At 47.5% G+C, this 19,796-nt stretch overlaps 1 protein-coding gene across 1 annotated transcript in view; it reads left to right on the top strand.

Annotated features, from left to right (window-relative positions):
* The window catches only part of ZNF618 (zinc finger protein 618), a 148,631-nt gene that overhangs the window by 84,827 nt on the left and 44,008 nt on the right, over positions 1-19,796 (top strand). The window contains exons 5-7 of the mRNA XM_085594010.1: positions 380-457; positions 7,152-7,190; positions 17,498-17,581. Of these exons, the coding sequence (XP_085450136.1) occupies positions 380-457; positions 7,152-7,190; positions 17,498-17,581 (201 nt within the window). The remainder of the gene's footprint in view (positions 1-379; positions 458-7,151; positions 7,191-17,497; positions 17,582-19,796) is intronic.

Below are 19,796 nucleotides of genomic sequence, written 5' to 3'. Positions count from 1 at the left end.
AACATATTGCCTTTTTTTTTCAGTTGAAAAGGATTTTTTCCCAGCTACTAGGAACTTACTGAAAAGTAATTCAAGGTTATTTCTGTCCATAGGAAACATTAGTCATTATTATAAAATTATAAGTCAGGCTATTTTGAGAGTGGCCCTTTCACGTTAGCAAAGTTAAAAAGATACACTGAAAATGTAAGTTCAGGGTAATATGCCAAGGAATCTTAAATAAGTCTGGGATAGTGATCTTCTGTATTTATCTCCATGAACCTTCCAAAAATTACTTTGCTGTCGAGTGCAGCCTTTTGCTCGCAGTTTATGGACCAGTGTGCAGGGAGGCTGTTTTCCTGATCTCTCACGGTGATGTGTGCTTCTCTCTCTTGTTTTTCAGGGTCTTACGAGTGTGGAATATGTGGGAAGAAATACAAGTATTACAACTGTTTCCAGACCCACGTGCGAGCACACAGAGGTATCTCAGTTGTCCTGGAATCTCGGGAATCCTGGGATAACACAGATTAGGGCAGGGCAGGCTGGAGAGCAGGAAAGGTTCTTCCCCCAGAGGTGCTGGCACTGCCCAGGCTGCCCAGGGAATGGGCACGGCCCCGAGGCTGCCAGAGCTCCAGGAGCCTTTGGCCAGTGCTGCCAGGAATGGACAGGGTGGGTTGGTGGGGTGTCCTGGGCAGGGACAGGAGTTGGACACCTGGATGATCCTGGAGGGTCCCTTTCCGGTTATTCTGTGATTTTAGGTCTATTTTCAGGAAGGTCTTGCAGGTTGCTCTGCTGCTTCCCTGGTAAGCAGTAATTCTTCTCTGCAGTGTCCCACTGAGAGGGGCCCAGTGATAAACTCTGGGGCTGTCTCAGCTTTATGACTCTTTACTCCAGCAATGTTTCTCCCCAGGTCAGGAGCAGCTTCTGTGTTCAGGGTGGTATTTACTGCCCAGGGCATGGAGGGCATCCCTGTGTGCAGGGGGAGCTCAGATCAGTTTCACTGGCAGGTCCCAGTGCCAGCTGTGTGGTGGCATCTCCCTGAGGTGCTCTGCACTCCTGCCCGGCTGGGAGTTCCATCCATCCCTGAGAAGTCAGCCTGGGAGGATATAAATCAGACATGGGCATTGTGACTGCTGTATTTTTATGTTCAAATCAAAATGCTCCTTGAGCTGCCCCTGTGCCCCTGCTGACAGCTGAGGTCACTTCCCAAATGCTCTGTGTGCATGAAAAGTCTCGTGCTTGGTCAGGAGTGGCTTGATCTGGGTTTTCTGTAAGACTGAACAATCCAATGTTGCTTACTTGCAGAAATGTGAAAGTTTGAGGTGGTTTATTCAATCAAAGTATAGTTTGCAGGATTTGGAGCTCTGGAATACAGAATAGTAGGGACTGCAATCCAGCTCCTCCTGAGCCTTTCCCTGGGCTTGTCTCCTGTCCCCTGAGGTGAGCACTGGAGTCACTGTACCAGGCTGGCAGAGGCATCTGCTTTAGATCCTCAGGTGTAACCAGGGGTTGAAAATCCATCAATAATGAAGGCTAATACTAAGTTTTAAATGCTCAAACTCTCAAAAGTCAGCACATGCACAGCTGAGAAATGAATATGAATCCTTAACTGCTCAGAGTTTGTCACAGTGTCATAATACATCCTTAATTGCATGGCTGCATATTCCTTATGTGCTGTTTAATATCACAGAGCTGCTTCTGTACCTCTGCATACACAGAATTGTTTTTCCATGCTGGTATTTCTTTTCTAAATACCAGCAAAATTCCTTAAAGTCCTTTAAATGTAGCTTCACTCTGCAGCTTAAGGAAAAAAATTCCTAAAATAACAGGAATATGCTTTACCATTACATCACAGCATTGCAACAATTTTGCAATAATAATTGTAGTATTTAAATGTGAGACAAGGATTGCTTTTATTTTGCTTCTCTTCCCCAAGCACCATGGGATCTTTAATTCAGCTGGAATTTTAGGAGCTCTGTTAGTATGATGTCACCTCCTAGTCTATGATCTGATTAATTTGTATTCATTAATATATTGATAATGAAATGAAGAAATACATTAAATTATGTGGGTGCATCAACATAGACCTGTACATTTGATATCCATAGTTTTGACATGAACTCAGTGGAGACATACCTTTACCTTTTGCTTCCAAGGTCTTTATCATGTGTAGTTGCAGAAGATGAAAATTTTCAAAATTCTGAATGTGGAAATTTATCACTAATTCTCACATCACTGATGGAGAAGCAGAATTTATATCTGTGATACTTAGAAAGTGTTGGTTTATGTTACTGTAAATGGATTCATGTAGTATTAACATTTAAAGTGCATTCAAACTGCCTTAAGACAATAAAAATACAAATGAGTTATTTATTCATCTACAGTCTTCAGCAAGAAATGAAACTGCAAACATGATGCAGCTGTGGCAGTGGGCTTCTTCCAGGAAGCTGAGGCACTGGGCAGAGTGTGCCTGGCTGCAGAGGAATAACCTGCAGTGAAAGGTTAAGGACAGGAAGGAAAAAAGAACAAAGGATTCTTTGGAGGAAAGTTCTGTGTGATATTATCCAGTGTGAGGTGTGCATGGACTGGACCAGGAATGTTGCTGGGATGGCAGAAGACTGCAGGTGTGAAGGGGATTTTTGTGAAAGATGCTTTTATTGCCCCAAGGCTTCATAGAGGAGAAGGGGCCAGTGCTGCCCCAGGGTGAGAAACGTGGGATAACGTGGTGGGATTGCTGCACTGAGGGTAAAACCCCGCATGTTCCTGTTCCCCCTGTGATCTCCAGTCTGTGTCTCAGATCCAGTGCCAGGGCACTGGCAGCCAGCTCTCCCAGGGCTGCTTTCCTCGAAGCACTGCAATGTGAGCTCCCTTGGCCCAGTCCGTGCAGTTCTCAGCTGCCAGAAACTCCAGTCCTGAATCTTTCAGCCATTTCTTTCTGGCTGGGCAAGCGAGGAGCCTGACTGCCATGGCAGAACCTGGATTCCCTCTTTACAGGATGGTTTGCCCAAGGTCTGGCCACCCATCAGTCATATAGCATCTGCCTTTCCCAAAGTTAAACTGATCCTGGGAGACTCGTCAGCTCAGCATCAGAGGAGCTAGAACAAACTGAGTCCCCTGCCTTCTCTTTAGGTTTTTTGGCCATTCCAGCAGCAATAGCTGCTGTTTGTGATTTGCTGAAGGATACAATCACAAACCCATCCCAGGCGTCTCCTCTCTGCTTGTCCATGTGGTTCCTGTGTCACTAACAGGCCTTGGCCAGCCCTGGGTGGTGACAGAGCAGGAGACAAAAAAGGCTCAGGCCAGGAGAGAGCAGAGAAACTGGTGTTGATCTGCTTTGGACCTTTGTGGCAAACAAAACATTGTGTCATCAGCCTGTCTGTCACCATTCAGTGACACAAAATGCAAGGTTTGGGGCCTCTAGTTGTCCTTGCTTTGACCTGGGTTATTTCTGAGCTGGTTTTTGTGTCCCGGGCCCACCTGAGCCTTACAGCAGGATGAAGGTCTGTCACCGTCTCTGCTCGTGCAGTCAATCCATCCTTATCCACTGCTTGTTTTGCCCTGTGCAGAACTTAATATCTTCTCATCCTTTGAGCTGTTCAGCTCCACATGAAGAGTTTTGCCCAGGCAACATCACATTTTTCTTGTGATGAACATTTTTTTGAGAAATTTTCTAGATATTTTTTATAGCTGCATCTGCCTCCACTCCAGCTCTCCATGGCAGACAAGCTGCATTGGAGGTGACCCATGTTCTTGAGGCTGATTTCTTTTCTTGTCTGCCTTCAGGAGCAGGGGAGTTTGTATTATAAAACAGGGCATTTTCTTCGTTTATTGAACCTTCCCTGTGGTGCTGAGCATTGGCTGGAGAATTTCAGGCTGCGACTGCTCTGGCAGTTTGCAGAAGGGCTGAGGCAGCTCTGCTTCAGGACGTGCAGCCTCACAAGGACAAGTTCCCATTCTGCTTTCCCCTGAAAACTGAGATCCAGGCACGGAAATCCCCATGTAAGTGTTCTGCATAAAACCAGAAATGTAGGTAAGAAATTTCCCCACTGTGTTGCATTGAGGAAGAAAGGAAAATGTTGTGCTCCTTCCCCTTCGCCTCCCCAAAACTCACAAATAAAATTAAAAAGAAACCCAACAAAAAAGTTATGTTGTGTAGCTGAAAGGCTCCTTTGTGAGCTGTTCTGCAGCCCTGCAGGATCTCAGCTCCTTCCTCCTGCTGGAGTTCAGCTGGAGCACAGGGGCTGCGCGTTCCGGTGCCGATGGAAGGCTCTGCCCCAAATGTTCCTGCTTCGCCTACACGCAACCCAGGGCTTAAAAATGTTTTGCTTACGGTGCTTTTATTTTAGCTGTGTAGGGTTTTTCAGGTCATTAAAAGGTTTGGATTGCCTTCAGGAGTTAGTTAGCTAGAAAGTTCTGCTTTGTACGATTGGGTCGTGTTTAAGCAACATGAGCAGCAAAGCATCTGCATGTTTTGAGTCAGGAAAATTATTTCATTCTTAGATAACTCAAAAAAAAAAAAAAAAAAGAAAACAAAAAAAAAACCAAAGGCTGAAATTGCTTTATTAGACTTTCAAACAGCAAATTTATAAACCTCTGGGCTGAGGCCAAGCAAGGGAGATTTGTACCCAAAGGAGAATTCTTCCAAAAGCAAAGAAAGAAAATAGCAAGGCTCAAGTTTAACCCTCGCAGGATATTTCGCCTCTAGCCCAAGAATTGGTGGAAGTTCTCTGTTTCCAGATAAGCTTTTCTGGGCCGACTGATGATTTTGCTCAAGTTGTTTTTCATTATTATTTATTTTCATTATATGTTGTTGCATTGCCTTCCTCCAAGCCCCTCAGCTCTCCATGTCCTCCCCACAGGGCTGTGCCAGCCAAGGGCTGAGCTGCCCTTACCAGAACAGATCCTGGATGCTCTGAGTGGGACTGGATTCTTCAGGCCATGTTTTGAGTTATACCAGTTGTGAAAAAACTTCTCAAAGCTTTTCAAGTTTCAGATTAATGTTTTCCAAGAATGGGTTCTGCTCAATTCAAAAAATATGAAAAGGAAGATGACTCATTCAAATGGTGAATATGGAAAAATGCATTTTTCCAAAGTGTACATTTTTTAGAGTCTGAGTTAAAGTGGTTCTGTCACTGAAAGGATTTTGAGGTGAGGAGTAAAAAATTAGTAGAGGAATAACCATCCCTGAGGACAAATGGTGTTCCTGAGCTGTAGAAAGTTGGGGTTCATTTGTTTATTTGCTACTGAAAATGTCAGATGATTTTGGGGAGGTCCTTTGCCCTCTGCTCTGCATCCCAATATCCATTTTTCCCTGTGCACATTTCCCAGTCTGCAGCAGATACTCATATGAGATGCAGAAAGTTTCTTGGGACAGAGGAGTTAACTGGCCCATTTTCCAGCTTCCCTGCCCACCTCCCTATTCTTACTGACTTTTTCAACTTTCTCAGAAATTTGTCTTTTGTTTCACAACTGGAATTACTTGGTCTGACGTCAAAGGTGATATAGAGTGGGCTGTAAGGGGATTTTTTAGTTGGCAATTTTTAAATTCATGAATACTTTATGACTAAGAGTGACAACATTTCTTGACACAGTTCAGAAATGGCTGTTCCTTAGATTTTGTCTGTCCGATTCTTGTTAAATTTGACTAAAGTACTTTTTAAAGCTATTTAAATAGTGCATATCATTTATGATTTCTTTATGCCATTGCTTGTGAACACCAGGACAGCATTTTGCATAAATCTGTTTTGCCATAGCTGCTTTTCCTTGAATGATGGGTGGGAATTCAAACAAGTCGCAACTGTGGAAAAATCCTGGGCTTTGCTGTCAAGGTTCTGCATCTGATACTGAGGGTTTCTGATATGACCCCTGAGTTTATGAAGTTGTGCCAAATTAATACCGTTGCCTAGAGGAATGATCTAATCAGGCAGGTTAATCAAGTAGAAATGTACAAATTCACAAACCCACAATCATTTGTTTTTATTATTTTTAAGAAAAAATGAAATTAAATGCAAACAGTGCTCATTACTTAAGGTTGAAAATTTTAAATTCAAAAATGCTGTGCCATTCTGCAGCTGTGGTTTCCAGCGCAGTGCAAACATCATTCCAACAGACATATGGAATATTTTGCAAAACAGTTACGTTATTAGATAATGTGACATACAGTATATGTAATTTAGGATGAATATGAAAATCTTCCAAGCTGGCTTGGAATCCTAATCGTGTATGATACTTGACTTGTAACTTTGGGGTTTGTTTTCCAGCTTGCAGCTTTGCCTGTTGCATTCATTTAGGGCTTGAACATGATCTCTGCTGTGTGCTTCTTGCAGTCCCCCACACGACAGTGGAGGGAGCTTTTCAGTAAGAGCCGGATAGAATCACCCTGGGGGAATTCTTGTGGCCCATCTCTGGTGGAGGTTTTGCCATCACCGCCTTTGGAGGGCAGGAATGGTGGTGGAGCCGGCTGTGCCAAATCCCACGGGAGCTGAGCCGGGTGCGCTGTTCACTGCTGGCTTTCCTGGGTTCACAGCACTTGCCGGTTAAAACGTGTCCAGAGGAGGCCACGGAGCTGCTCCAGGGCTGGAGCCCTCTGCTCTGGAGCCAGGCTGGGAGCTGGGGGTGCTCACCTGGAGAGGAGAAGCTCCAGGGAGAGCTCAGAGCCCTTCCAAGGCCTGAAGGGGCTCCAGGAGAGCTGGAGAGGGACTGGGGACAGGGGATGGAGGGACAGGACACAGGGAATGGCTCCCAGTGCCAGAGGGCAGGGATGGATGGGATGTTGGGAATTGGGAATTGTTCCCTGGGAGGGTGGGCAGGCCCTGGCACAGGGTGCCCAGAGCAGCTGTGGCTGCCCCTGGATCCCTGGCAGTGCCCAAGGCCAGGCTGGACAGGGCTGGAGCAGCCTGGGACAGTGGGAGGTGTCCCTGCCCATGGCAGGGGGTGGAACGAGATGGGCTTTACTGTCCCTTCCAGCCCAGACTATTACATGACCATGGGCAGCTGCGCTTTAACCACGAGCCCTCGTGGGCCATGTCCGCCCTCGCAGTCTCAGTAAAGCCCTCGGGGCCCGCTCCGTCCCGCGGGGGGCCGGGCAGAGCGGCGGAGAGGAGAGCGAGGGAGCGAGCGGGGCGGCGGGGGCAGCGCGGCCGGCGGATCTAAGCGCGGCTCTTTTCTCTTTGCAGACACCGAAGCTGCCTCAGGGGAAGGAGCCTCACAAGGCAGTAAGTACAGCGGGGCGCGAGGGGCCGGCCGTGCCGTGCCGGGCCGGGCCGGGCGAGGCTCCCCCTCCCTGAGGGTCCCGCGGGCCGGGGCTGCGGCGGGGCCGTACCGCGGGCGGCCGGCAGGGGGCGGCCCCGCCGCGGAGATGGCGGCGGCGTGAGGCGGCGGGGCACCGCGGGCGGGCACGGCTCGGGGTCTCGGGGCACGGCTCGGGGTCTCGGGGCACGGCGGGGCCGCCCCTCACGGCCCAGCAGCTCGGACGCTGTCGCTGTCCCCCCGCGAGGGGGGCGCGGTGCCCCGCGGCTGCCCGCTGAGCGCTGTGAGGGACCGTGAGCGGAGCCGCCCTGCCTCCTGTGCCGGGAGGGGCAGGGCACTGCCAGCCTCTAGCGGCTGTGAGACACCAGCCCTGGATGATTTCTAAAGCCTAAACCTGCAGTCTGGGGTGTGTGCCCCAGCCCCGGGAGGGAGAGCCGGAGCCGGCCCAGCGCCGGGGCAGCGGAGGGAGCTGGAGACAGACTCATGGCCCTGTGAGGGTGGGAGGGTGGGGCCAGGCAGTCCCCGGTGGCAGAACTGAGAGATAATGGGCATGAAGTGGAGAGAAGAGAGGTGGAGGCTGTGTTGAATGAAAAGCGCTCCCTCGTGCTGTGGAGCAGGCTGTCCAGAGAGCTGTGTCCTGCATCCTAGGGGATTTACCAGACCAGCCTGGGTAAAGTCCCAGGTAACCAGGACTGAGCTTGGATCCGACTCAGCTTTGAGCAGGAGGTTAGACCAGAGATCTCCTGAGGCCTTTGCCCACCTGGGTTTTGCTATGTGTTAGGTGATAGCCATGATTCCCCACTGGAAAGGTAAGTTCCAAACATTGGTGGTTGCAGACACCAGCTTGGAAGCACCAAACTTACCCTGGGTGGGTATAGGAATGTTAGACAAATAGTAAAGAAAAATAAAAAGTAAAACTAGACCACCTTTTCTGAGTTATTTCTTCACCATATTCTGTGATAGGTGAACAATTGGCATTAGCATAGGGGGGGTCTTGGCTTTCTATCTCCAAAAGGAAGCAGGACTGACTTCACTGCAGGTGGAGAATGGAGATCCTCAGCCCTGAGCTGAAACATCTGAGTAGCAAGCAGCCATCCCACATTAGTGTGTACACACAGTGTATTGCTCACAGGGGAAGCTGGGCTCTGCAGCTGAGCCTTTCCCTTGACAGAGTCCAGCTCTTTGCAGGGCATGGAAACTCTTTCCCAGGCTCCTGTCACCTCCTTTGGTGTCTCTCCTTCAGTCATTGCTCAGCTACCTCTTGGTGTTTTACATACTTTAAGGCTTTCCAGGCTCATCTCCTGGCTCCCTTGCTCTGCATTTTGCTGGCAGGCACTGCTATGTTCTGGGCTAGGCTGTGTGCACCCTGGGTTTGCTGTTTGGATATTGGGTACTTTTGCCAGAGCTTGGGAACCACTTTGTGCAAAGAGATTTTTTTTTCCCTTGTAAGTCAGCTTCTCCCCTTCCCACCTGTTGTGGGAACTTTTCTGGCTGGAAAAGATAGGGCAGAGTGAGGTGTGAAGACAGAAAAAGACATGAGGGCTCACACTGTTGCTGTGTGGGCAGACTCAATGTTGTTGGAGCTATAGAAAGATTTCTGTGGATGTAAATGCCTCTTCTGTGATGTCTGGGTTGTGGGGACAGGGGGAGAATGGAAGATCATGGGCAGAGGTCTGGGAGAGAACAGCCAGAAGCAGCTGCTCCCTACACCTGGCTCCTGAGGAGTTGCTGTGGTGGCACTGGAGATGGAGCAGTAGGAGGGACGGGAAATACTTCCATCTTCATGCAGGGTCCAGCCCCATCCTCTGTGCAGGAATTACTTTTTACCTGCCACGCTCATATTTCAAAACAGTCTCATCTAGCTGAAAGAGATGGAGGCAAAACCAAGCCACCAGAATTGGGAGATGGTGAATGGTGGGGTAGGGAAAGGATCCACCATGGCCGTGCCCTGCTGGAGGGACAGCCTGGACATGTCACCTGTCCTGCAGAGGGATGTGAGACTGCTGAGCCAGTGCTGCTCTGCCTAAGTGCACATGGTTGTAATTTCCTGACACAGTTATCTTCCTTGTGCTGTAGTGAAACAACTCAGCTCTCTTCTTTCTTCCCTGTGCCTTCCCCTCTGAGGCTGGATTAAATCCCTGGCCTACCCCAGTTGCTTCTGCATCTCTTTTCTCATTTTTCCATTCAATGGCTCTCTTGTTTCCTTGTCAGTCTGCCTGCTCTTCATTATATTTTAGGAATTTTTTATTTATCTTTCCTTGCTTGCTATTTTTGCTTTGCCTGCTGCTGCCCTGCTGTTTCTCTGTGACCCAATCTGGCTGTTTACACCCTCTCTCTTACAGATGTCTTCATTGTTCCAGTCTTCCTCTGCTATTTCTATCTCATTGGGAGCCTCTACATTCATGATCTCTGCAGGCGTGGTTTGCTGACCTCTCCCAAAATTTCTCAGTATTTAAGGGATACAGGAAGATGTTATTTTTTCTCCTGTGCTTCTCTGTGGGGCATGGATTGCATCCATCCTAAACCTGTGAGTGAGGAGTCACTTGACCAGCAGTGGGGCCCTGGATTAGTTCACATAGTAATTACATTATACGACATTAGTTCACATCACAAACTGCAGGGTTTGAAAAGCTGATCAGATTTTCTCCATGGTCACTTGCTGGAGCCAGCTGTTACTCACAGCTACCAGTGGTCACCCAAGAAGTGTTGATGAAGGCAACCCCATGTGCCAGGTGACATCTCAGCTGCTGCCAGTGCAGAGCACCTGGGCTGGTTCAGTTCCTGTGCTGTGCTCCCTGGAGCAGCCAGCTCTGTTGTGGGAAGCACAGTCTGGGTGTGTGAGCAAGCCTGGGCTGTGGGAGGACGAGGCACTGACTGGGAGTGAGGCTGTGCTGGAATGTGCCCTTGCCCTCAGGTCTGAGGGGCTGTGATCAGAGGGGCTGTTGGGGAAGGCCCATCCTGGCCCTTTTTCTTCCTGGGGGGAAGGGAGCTGTGGGGCAGCAGGGACTCAGCTGAGAGCTGTTGTTTGTTCACTGCCTGCCTAAAGGGGGGACAGTGGTGTTTAGGCTTTCCAGCTGTGAAAGCACTTTGAAGACTCACTTGAGGAAAAACTGTTGCATTTAGTAGATTATTTTCAGTATTTAGGATTTCCAGTCAATTGATGGTGTCTCTGGGGCTCCCTTTATTTTTTTAGACCCATTCTTGAAGAGCCACAGCTCTGTGGTGGTGAGGAGGGGATGTGCTCACAGGGACATGGCTGCATGGCTTTGGGAGCTCCTTTTCTAGCCTTGGCTCAGGGTCCAAGACCACAATTGCCACATGAGAGAGAAGAAGACAATGCAACCCACAGTGCTAAAGTGTTAAAGAGACGTGTCTGACTGCTGCCAACTTTAACTGGCAGGGACATGGAAGAGAAGAGGGTGATTTTGGAAAAAACTGTCTATTTAATATCTTTTCCTAGACAGGTGTGGCTAGTTTGATATCTGGGTTACTGACTGTTCCCATAGAAGACTCTGGAGGTCTTTTCTGAAATGCTCATATGCCTGTGTGGTTTGCTCTGGACTCTGGGAAGTCCTCAGGGAAGGTGTTTGGGCTGGGTTTGTGCTCTCATTCTCCATGAGAATTCCAGTCATGTTTAGGGGAGTTACAAACTCAGACAAACAGTCTCCCTCCTTCTGCTCACATTCCATAGGACATTTTTGGCACCTGGACAGGTTGCTGAATAAACCCAGGGGCAAGAGGGGTTCCAGGGCCCCGTGGGGGCAGGGACACGACTGAAGTGGCAGCTCCTCTCACCTGATCTGGTGTTTGCACTGTGCCAGGGTGTGGGGTGAGGTGTGTTCAGTGGATGGTGTCCAGTGGGGTGTGTTCATTGCACATGTCCCAGGTTGAGGACACAGCTACAGAATCTCAGGGAGCAGGGTTGGATGGGATATTGGGAAGGAATTGTTTCCTGGGAGGGTGGGGAGGCCCTGGAACAGGGTGCCTAGAGAAGCTGAGGCTGCCTCTGGATCCCTGCAATTGTCCAAGGCCAGGTTGGACATGGCTGGGAGCAGCCTGGGTAGTGGAAGGTGTCTCTGCCCATGGCAGGCGGTGGAACAAGGTGATCTTTAGAGGTCCCTTCCAACCCCAGCCCTTCTGGGATTCTAGTTCTGTGGCTGGAACATGCAGCCTGTTGGAGTGTGGTACCATCCTTCTCTGTGAAGGAAAGAGAAGCTTAGGTACCAGGAGCATCTTCAGAGTAACAATAACTGGCTTGCAGAGCTTGAAGGGGAACTGAGTTTTAGGGTTGTCCATGAAATTCACCTGAGAGTGTGTAGGCACTGGAGCCTTGCTGTGCCTGCTCACTGCTGTTCTTTCTTACAGTGCTCTCTGCCTCTTCAGACCAGCCCAGGGCAGAACTCAGGTTGCTCTGGCAAATGTTAATAGGACACTTGCCTCATTTCACCTCAGCAATGGCCTTTCAATATCAAAATACCAAATGTTAACAGATACAGCAGGTAGTGCTCTCAGTCCATAGTAGTTCTAAGCCCTGAGTCTGGAATCACTTCCCAGAGAAGTTTGGAATTTTGTAGGCAGGCAGGAAGCAGCAGGACAGAAAGAGACTTGCCAGAGGCAACAATGGGTGTCAGTGGAATAAAGTGCAGGTCCCTGGGCTTGCAGCCTACTTAGTGCTGGGCACAACCCTTGGATTGCAGTTCTGTGCCCTGGGAAAGAAACCAGAAAATGCACAATGAAGTGAGCAGGGAAGGATTGCCTAAAAGCTGAAGGTATCTCAAAGTACGGCTGATGTATTAACTTCAGGTATGTCTGGTTAGTGATCTGGGACTTCATGAATGTTCTTTCAGGGGAGAGTTCTGGAGTCTGGGGGAGTAGTGCTGATTGATAGTCTAGGGAAGAGTTCTGCCATTCCTGGGTTCTTTAAATAAAGCACTGTTAAAAGTGGGAAGAATCAGGTGTGGTGCTTTCGGGAGCCTGACCTCCAGTGTGTCAGTCAGGCTGGCTGAATCAGGACAGCTTGCTGACAGTGGGGGTTTGGTGTGATTTTTTCCCTGGTGACACCTTTTTGAGGACCATCACAAGCAAGCTGCAATTTAAAGCAGGCTGTGCTCCCTGGCTGTACTGTGACAGCACCTGGGGGATGGGCAGGAAAACAATGCTGAAAAAGAGCTCCACCACAAGCCAGTTCTACTGCTTTGCTTGCTTCCATTCCTGGGCACTTGCAATTGTTCCTGTGGCAATTCACACACATTTCCTGGAGGCTGGAAGGCCACTCATGGTGTTTGCTGGTAGATCCCGGCTCTTCTGTCTCCGTTTCCTGCTTCTATGTACCTGCAGTTATGTTCAAGAAGCACAGCCGGATTTTGTGCTGTTCCTCAAAAGCAGATCCCAGTGCTGAGCCTGCCAACAGGTTAATCCTGCACAGCTCTCCAGTGACCTCCCCATTTTGGGAGATGCTCCAGAGCCCAGCATACAGAGCCTGTCTGTAAGCCCAGAGCATCCCTGACAGCCTCCTCCTCCCGTGCCTGAAATCCTGGCATAAACAGGAGCAGCTGTCAGAGAACGTTAATGCTCACTGTGACCAGCCCCACAGACTGATAACTCCTGGGCCACATCCCACAAAATCCCTGCTGATCCCAAATAACACAGCCTGATTTTCCTTTGTGTCTCTTGCCTTTTCTGTTGTGTTGAGCCCCTTTTCCTTGCTTGGAAGAAATTTTTGAAAATCATAAATACCGTCTCACAGGTGAGGATATATCCAGGTGTTTCAGACCACCCTCAGGCTGTAGCAGAAGCAAAATGTGGTCATTGGAATTTGTCAGACAATGTCACCATGCAGTCTGATTTGATGGGCAGCTCAGGAGCAAATCCCAAGGAAGGCAGGGATGCCACAGGGTTAAAAAGAACTGTTTTTAAGGATAAATAGGATGGCAAGAGGTGCCACAATGATCTTCAGAAGCCATACTTTTAAAAATTTAATAAAATATATATTTAATATAAATACACCCTTAATTTACTTTCTTCTTCCCCATTTGTAGCTGCTCATACTTACTTACTTGGTGTATCTGGGTGCTGGGCTAAGACAGGACAGTTGGTGGGAGGGGGTCACTGATGTTCACTGGGTCTAAGGATGTTGTAGGCAGCAAAGAGAACATTTTCCTTTCCAGTTTCTCAGCCAGATGCCCTCACACTCACCACCTGGGCACAGGTGTACATCCATGTGTGTCTCCACTGCAGTTATAGTGAGGAAAAAAAAGGAAGTGGCACAATTTCTTTTTCCAAGATGGAATATTCAGTAAATATTTCTGAACCCCATAAATAAAAAAGATTGATCTGATATTTTAAAAACATATTCCCCTTTGGGCTCTGACTAAGTGTGAGAAAGTTCAGCCTGAGAAGGAATTTATTTGGAAGAGGATTGAAAGGTTAGAAGCAGGGATGTAGGCTGGAATATGCCTTGCAAATGTTAACTGTGGAGGCACAGTGCTAACGCCTTGCATGTGCAAAAACATTTGGAGGGCTGTGAATTTAAATCATGAAATTAATATAGTCAAAATTAAGGTTTTCTTGCCCACACCTTACTCATACAGGATATGATGTTTGTAAAGTTTGACAGGGATAGGAAGATGCGGAGGTGGTTTGCTGGTGTTAATTTATGGTTGAGGAAGGACCTTTAGCATCTCTGTTTCTTGATTAATTTGCAACATAAATGTTTCCTTAAAGTAAATGTAACTTTTGATTTCTTTTTCTTTTCTGGAGGGTAGCAGAGCAAAGCCCAGGGTGTTGCTTTGTTATGCTCGCTGACGCTTCCCCAGTGAAAAGTGTGATACAGTGGATGCTGTATGTGTGCACACCCACGTGCAGCCACCAAGATGACCCATGAATCATTTACAACTGACTGATTCATTTTCCCAGTCCTCTTATTTAATAATTCTCCTGCTCCTCAGGGAGAACTGTAAAAATGGATTTTGTTTTCCTAATGTGTTTGCATTTTAAGTAGGCAAAGTCTCTTTAGATTCCCATTTGCTAAACAAGATCTGCACATGTAAGTGACCAATGGGCTGAGACCAAGGGTGATAAATTTCAGTGCAGGACGGGGAATTAAGAAAATAATAAGAAACTTAGTTCAGAGATTTTCAGTGTGAAGAAATTTTGAGTTTAAACCCCAGGATATTGGAGATATTTACCCCAGGATATGGGGTCAGGCTGGAGCTCAGGGAAAGGTTGTTCCCCAGAGGTGCTGGCACTGCCCAGGCTGCCCAGGGAATGGGCACGGCCCCGAGGCTGCCAGAGCTCCAGGAGCCTTTGGCCAGCGCTGCCAGGGATGCCCAGGGTGGGATTTTGGGGGGTCTGGGCAGGGACAGGGGTGGGCTGGGTGATCCCTGTGGGTCCCTTGTAACCCAGAATATTTTGTAATTCTGTGACCTGTCCTCTGTCTGAGGTGGGTGAGATAGGGAACAGTTCCTGGATATCCAGTGTGTTTCCATCCAAGCTGTAAAGATGTACTCAGGAACAGGACACATGCTGGAGGGTGTAATGTTCTGCAAGTCCTGCAGTTCCATAGCTCTGGAGAGGAGCAGTGTTTCTCTGGTTAGTTTTAATCACAGATTTTAGAAGAGGAGGCTTTCAAGTTGTCTAAAATTCTGCGATCTTCAGATGATTTTATATAGAAAATTGCTAATATGCAATTCTTTCTCAGATGTTGCCCTAATAGACCATGTTTGCAGAAATCTGGATGTTAATATTTGGAAACAAATCTCTTAACAGACTTCCTAGGCAGGAAAATTATAAATATATTTATTTCAATAAAAGGAGGGTAAGAATTTTAGTAATCCCAGACTGTTCTGGTCCTCCCTCAGTTTGTCCTCAAGATACCAGGAGAGTTTTAGTGAAGGCAGAAACACATCTCTGATATATCCAGTGAGGGATGCACTTTCCATCTTCCAATGTGTTTTGGAATTTAGCAATAGAAAAGGTGCACAACAGTCATGCCAGGGATTATTCTAAATTCTTTTTTCAGCCTGACCTTTTTCTGTTCAGCTGCTGGTTGACATCTCAGCAATATTGAACCTGAATAGCAAAAAAACCCATACACGTCAGTATTTTCAGTATTTTAATTTTCAGTAGCTTCTCTCCTAAGGATCTTCATAAACTAGAAAGGCAGAGGAATACAGGGATCACCTTCCCTCCACCTTCTCCTTTCAGCCTAAGCCGGGTTGTGTTCTTAATTTCCCCAGGTGATTGTGGGGGGGAGGGTCCTGCATCCCCCTGGCCTAATTTAATTTCATTTTGTTCATTAAGAGGTTTTATGGAGTCAGGATCTCTTCTTCAAAGCTGCTCAGTCATTTAACTAGCACCACTTCTTTCCACTTTGGAAACCATGTGAGTTCCCATCTGGAAATCACAGTAAGAACATAATTTCTAGTCCTGGACATATGAGTAGGAAAAAGTCAGGAGAGATTTGCTTTTCTTCTATGAAACTCTCAGTGCTACATCATTTAATCCAAGCAGTTGTGAGACAGATGAATGGTGTGTTCCCAGCCAAACCATTTTTACTCCAGAAGGGGCTTTAAAATAAAATTGTCTTTATTGTGTGTTATGCAGAACTCCACAGTGTGGGCTGAATGGACTTTTTCACTTGAAATAGAACTTCAGATCCTTGTTGATAGAAAGATTAATCTTTCCTCATTTACAGGTTATGTAGGTTCAAGTGCACCTATTCTTTTAAATGTGCAAATTGAGGTAGTTCATTGTCAGATTGCTGGGAGAAATACCTTAAGAAACTGATTCGACCATTCTTTATCTTATATTTATTTACACTTTGAACTTACAAAAAAAGAACCTGCCCCGAAGTGACACCAGAGCGAGGCAGGATGAAACAGGATCTGCCTGTGTTGTTACATTGTCTCATGTGTCTGAATTCTATCATGGATCCTCAATATCCTGCTCCACAATGCTGATTTGTTAATTGTAAAATATTAATACTTTTGCTTTAAATGGCTGAAATTTGCTGTTTGGGTTCAACCTGAGCATATGTCTAACTGAGGGAGAAGAAAATTCTTTGATGTGTAACATCCTGATAATGTCTCTCAGTATCCAGTGAGTAGTGTCCAAAACACCATTTCCCCAAAACATTTTTTTAAAAAAATAATAGAGATTGTGACCATCAGACTATTCTGAACAAGGGTTCATTCTTTCAGAAATTAAACCAAACTATTCCCTTCTGCAGGTAAATTCCTGGTAGTCTGGCATCAATTTTCCAAACCTGGTACATCCAGGCCTGGATGGTGTGCATTGAAATCTCCATTGTGATACACTCAGCTGACACATGGTTTCAACAAAGTACCACAGAATATATAGATTCCTCTGGTCAGTGACTTGAAAGCTTAAAAATTGCTGTGAGGTGAATTCAGTCCTGTAGCCCCTGACTGCACCTCTAGCAGCTCTTCTCAGGAGCTGGAATGGCCCTGGAATCCTTCATGGAGAAGGCAAGCACGAGCCTGTGGCTCCATGCCCTCTCACCTGTCATTTGGCCCCTTGCCAGCTGGAAGGTGAGCCAGCACCTGGCACCAATTTCTGGGTAATTTCAGGGGATTTGGCCCCTCCCTGTGAGAGTTTGGGATTATTCCTGGCTTGGCATCTGGCCCCTGTGTGCAGCATGGGAAGCACAGTGTTAATCCAGTGTATTCCTCGATGTCTCCTGTGTTCCTGACAGAGGCCAAATGTTTGTGGGAAGGAAGTAAATTATTGTGAACTGAGTGGTCTTGGAATAGTTTGCCCACAGGGAAAATTTTTTTCCTTACTCCCATTTAGGATCTGGCTTGTGCCTTTGTGTGAGAGGGTTTCTGTCCTTTCCAGAATTCTGGATTTTATTATTATTTAATCCTTACTAATGTAACTCTAGGTACTTTAATCCTCTTAAGGGTTTGCTGCTGACTTTGGGTTCAGTCCTGCTCCCTTTTCAAGGAATTTTGCCATTAGACACCTTTAAGTGGAGTTCTGATGTAAATTGAAGCTGATTTTACTGGCAGCTCTGTCCCTGGCCGTAAAATGCCTCTGTAAATGTGTAACCTGTGTGCAAGGCACATTTCCAGTGGGGAGGAGAGGGGGGGTCTGTGCTTCTGTCTGCAGCCCTGACTCTGCCTCTCCTCACTGCCAGTCTAGAAGGAATCCTCAAAATGCCAAAGGCTCAGGTCAAAGGAATTGTCTGTGAGCCTGCGCGGGGAATGTTCTGCCAGCTTAGGACGCCATAAATGTGTTCCTTTCCATCTAGGTGCCCCTCTGGCTGCGGAAAGGGAGAAGAAGCCTCTCTCCAGAGCTGTCTTTGTGCTGCCCTGGGTGGAATCCACAGAAACAAGTGAGGGTCCCAGATGTTTTGTTTTTTCCCTGATGTGTTGTAAGGAAGCATTAGCTGCACTCTGCAGGGTGTGAGACACCTACACTCCCTTCCAGGGAGGCTGCTCAGGTAGAGTGTGGCCTGGACACAGCTTGGAATGGTGTTTCCCAGTGGGAAGCATGCAGCATGCTCCTCAGAAAATGCCATCCTTTCCTGTTTCTTTGTGTCAGGTGGATTAGTCCTGGGGACTGGCTCTTCCTGAAGAGTGCTGGTGTTGCTCATGGTTCCTTCCAGTGAGGCAGGAAAGGTGATGCATTTTCCAGGTACTGCCACAGAGCCATTCCCCAGCTCCAGCCCTCTGGGTTTCTCACCAGCAGGACTTGAGCATCTGCCAGCAGATTTTCAGGAAACAAGGAATGTGAAACCAAGGATCAGAGCATGTCACTGACTGTCCTGTGATTCATTGGCCAAAGCTGGAGAGATGATGCTGATCCTTTGTGGTCACTTAAACCCCATTCTGACCCATTGGGGGTCAGAAACATCACAGCCTCAGATAGAGAGGTGATGTAGCTGTATTGCAGCTGTAAGAAATCCAGCCCTTCCTTCCACTTTAAGAAGTACTCCTGGGCTTTATGTTTGGGAAGTTTTGTTTGCCAAGGTGAATGAGGAATGTGGAATTGTCATAGAATGTATGATATAGAAAGAATTCCTTGTATTAGGGGCTTCCTTTGCCGTTCCCAAACCTGCTGGTGCAAAGGAGCCACCAGACTGCTGGCAGGCTGTCCAGACTGCCCTTTTCTGATCTTCCTGATTTTATCCTGACTGCGACCTGCAGCACTTCTGGATTTTAGGAAGAATTTAGCAGGCTGTTGTGATCCATTTACATTCAGCAGTTTTGCCCTTCCACATGTGGAGACTGTCCCTGCTAGACAGCTGTTCCTGTAGTGCTCTGCAGGAATAGGATCAATAGGATTCCAGGGTGTCTGCAGAGTGCCAGTTGCTGAGAGAGCTCCTCTATCAAGTACAATTTGTGGCTTCTGCCATTTGAAAGCTCAGTATGAATTCTGGGCCAGGTGGAAAATGTTCTTCACCTTGGACAAGTCCTTGAGGAGCTCCTGCAGCTGCTGTGGGGAGAGCCCATCGTTTGGGACCCTTTGTGGGCTGTGCTGGCAGCACTGCAGTGATGTCAGCTGGATGGGACTGTTTCCAGTCTGGGTTTCTGGGATGCTGTGGAGAACTCTTGGAGCCCAGTGGGAATCAGTTTGTTCCCAGCTTTTGTGGTACTCCTGCACTTAGGAGGGTGAGTTAGGTGATCTGTATTTCTAGTGTATTTTTAGTGATACAGAGCTCCTGACCTTTCAACACATTTCTGATTGCTCTTCCTGGATTTCTAATGCAAAATCCACTGAGGCCAAGTGTCCTAAGGAAAGAAGTGTCTTTTTTTGGCTGCCACTGGTGAGCATGTGTTCTCTGCCTTCTCTTTCCTGCCAAAATGAAATATGTACTTCCTTCTCTGGGGAATATGTGAATTAAACCAACAAAAATTCTCCAAATCTTTAATACAGGATCTGGGAAGAGAACTGAGCTCAGCCCTGGAGCAGGGGGTTCAGCCAGTCCCAGGGAGTGCTGGACACACCACCAGAGGCACAGCTGGCAGCAGCTCCTGGAGATGGGACAGAAGAGCAGCTCATTCTCTCTCCATTATTGGGGTCCACTTACAAGCAGAGTAGTCAAAACTTCTTTCAGGCCCCGTGGAGTTATTTCTTGGGGTACATGAAAAACCTGCCCATCTGCCATCTGAGTGTGCCAGTGCTTCATAGCTGAGGAGCTGCCTTGTAATGAGGCTGTGCCTTGCCTTTTCTACTACTAGCAAGATAGGGTGCTCTATTAAAGTTTATTAAGGTGCCTGTGTATTAAAGATGAATTGTGAGCTGACTAAATAAGTACAGCTGGTACTCACTAGACCTCTCTCAGGAATCCCTGCTCCTGTTGGAAAGACTTCTGAGCATGAAGGAGAATGATACTTGAGTCTGGGGCTTGAGCAGATGTCTTTGGAGCATTTTGAAGGTCTGTGTTTGCAGCAGGGTCATTGCTCAGCTGGCAACAAAGATGTGAACGCAAGTAAGGGCCAGCACTGACCCCATGTGCTGGAGAGCTGAGGAGTGTTTTTCCCTGCCCTAATAGTGCCAGCTGGTGTGGTTGTGCTTTGGGTAGAGCCTTAAAGTGCAGCCCCTGA

The sequence above is a fragment of the Lonchura striata genome, chromosome 17, assembly GCF_050655825.1.
Source record: "Lonchura striata isolate lonStrDom1 chromosome 17, ASM5065582v1, whole genome shotgun sequence".
Taxonomy (NCBI): Eukaryota; Metazoa; Chordata; class Aves; order Passeriformes; family Estrildidae; genus Lonchura; species Lonchura striata.
This window is presented reverse-complemented; position numbering and strand designations above follow the sequence as displayed.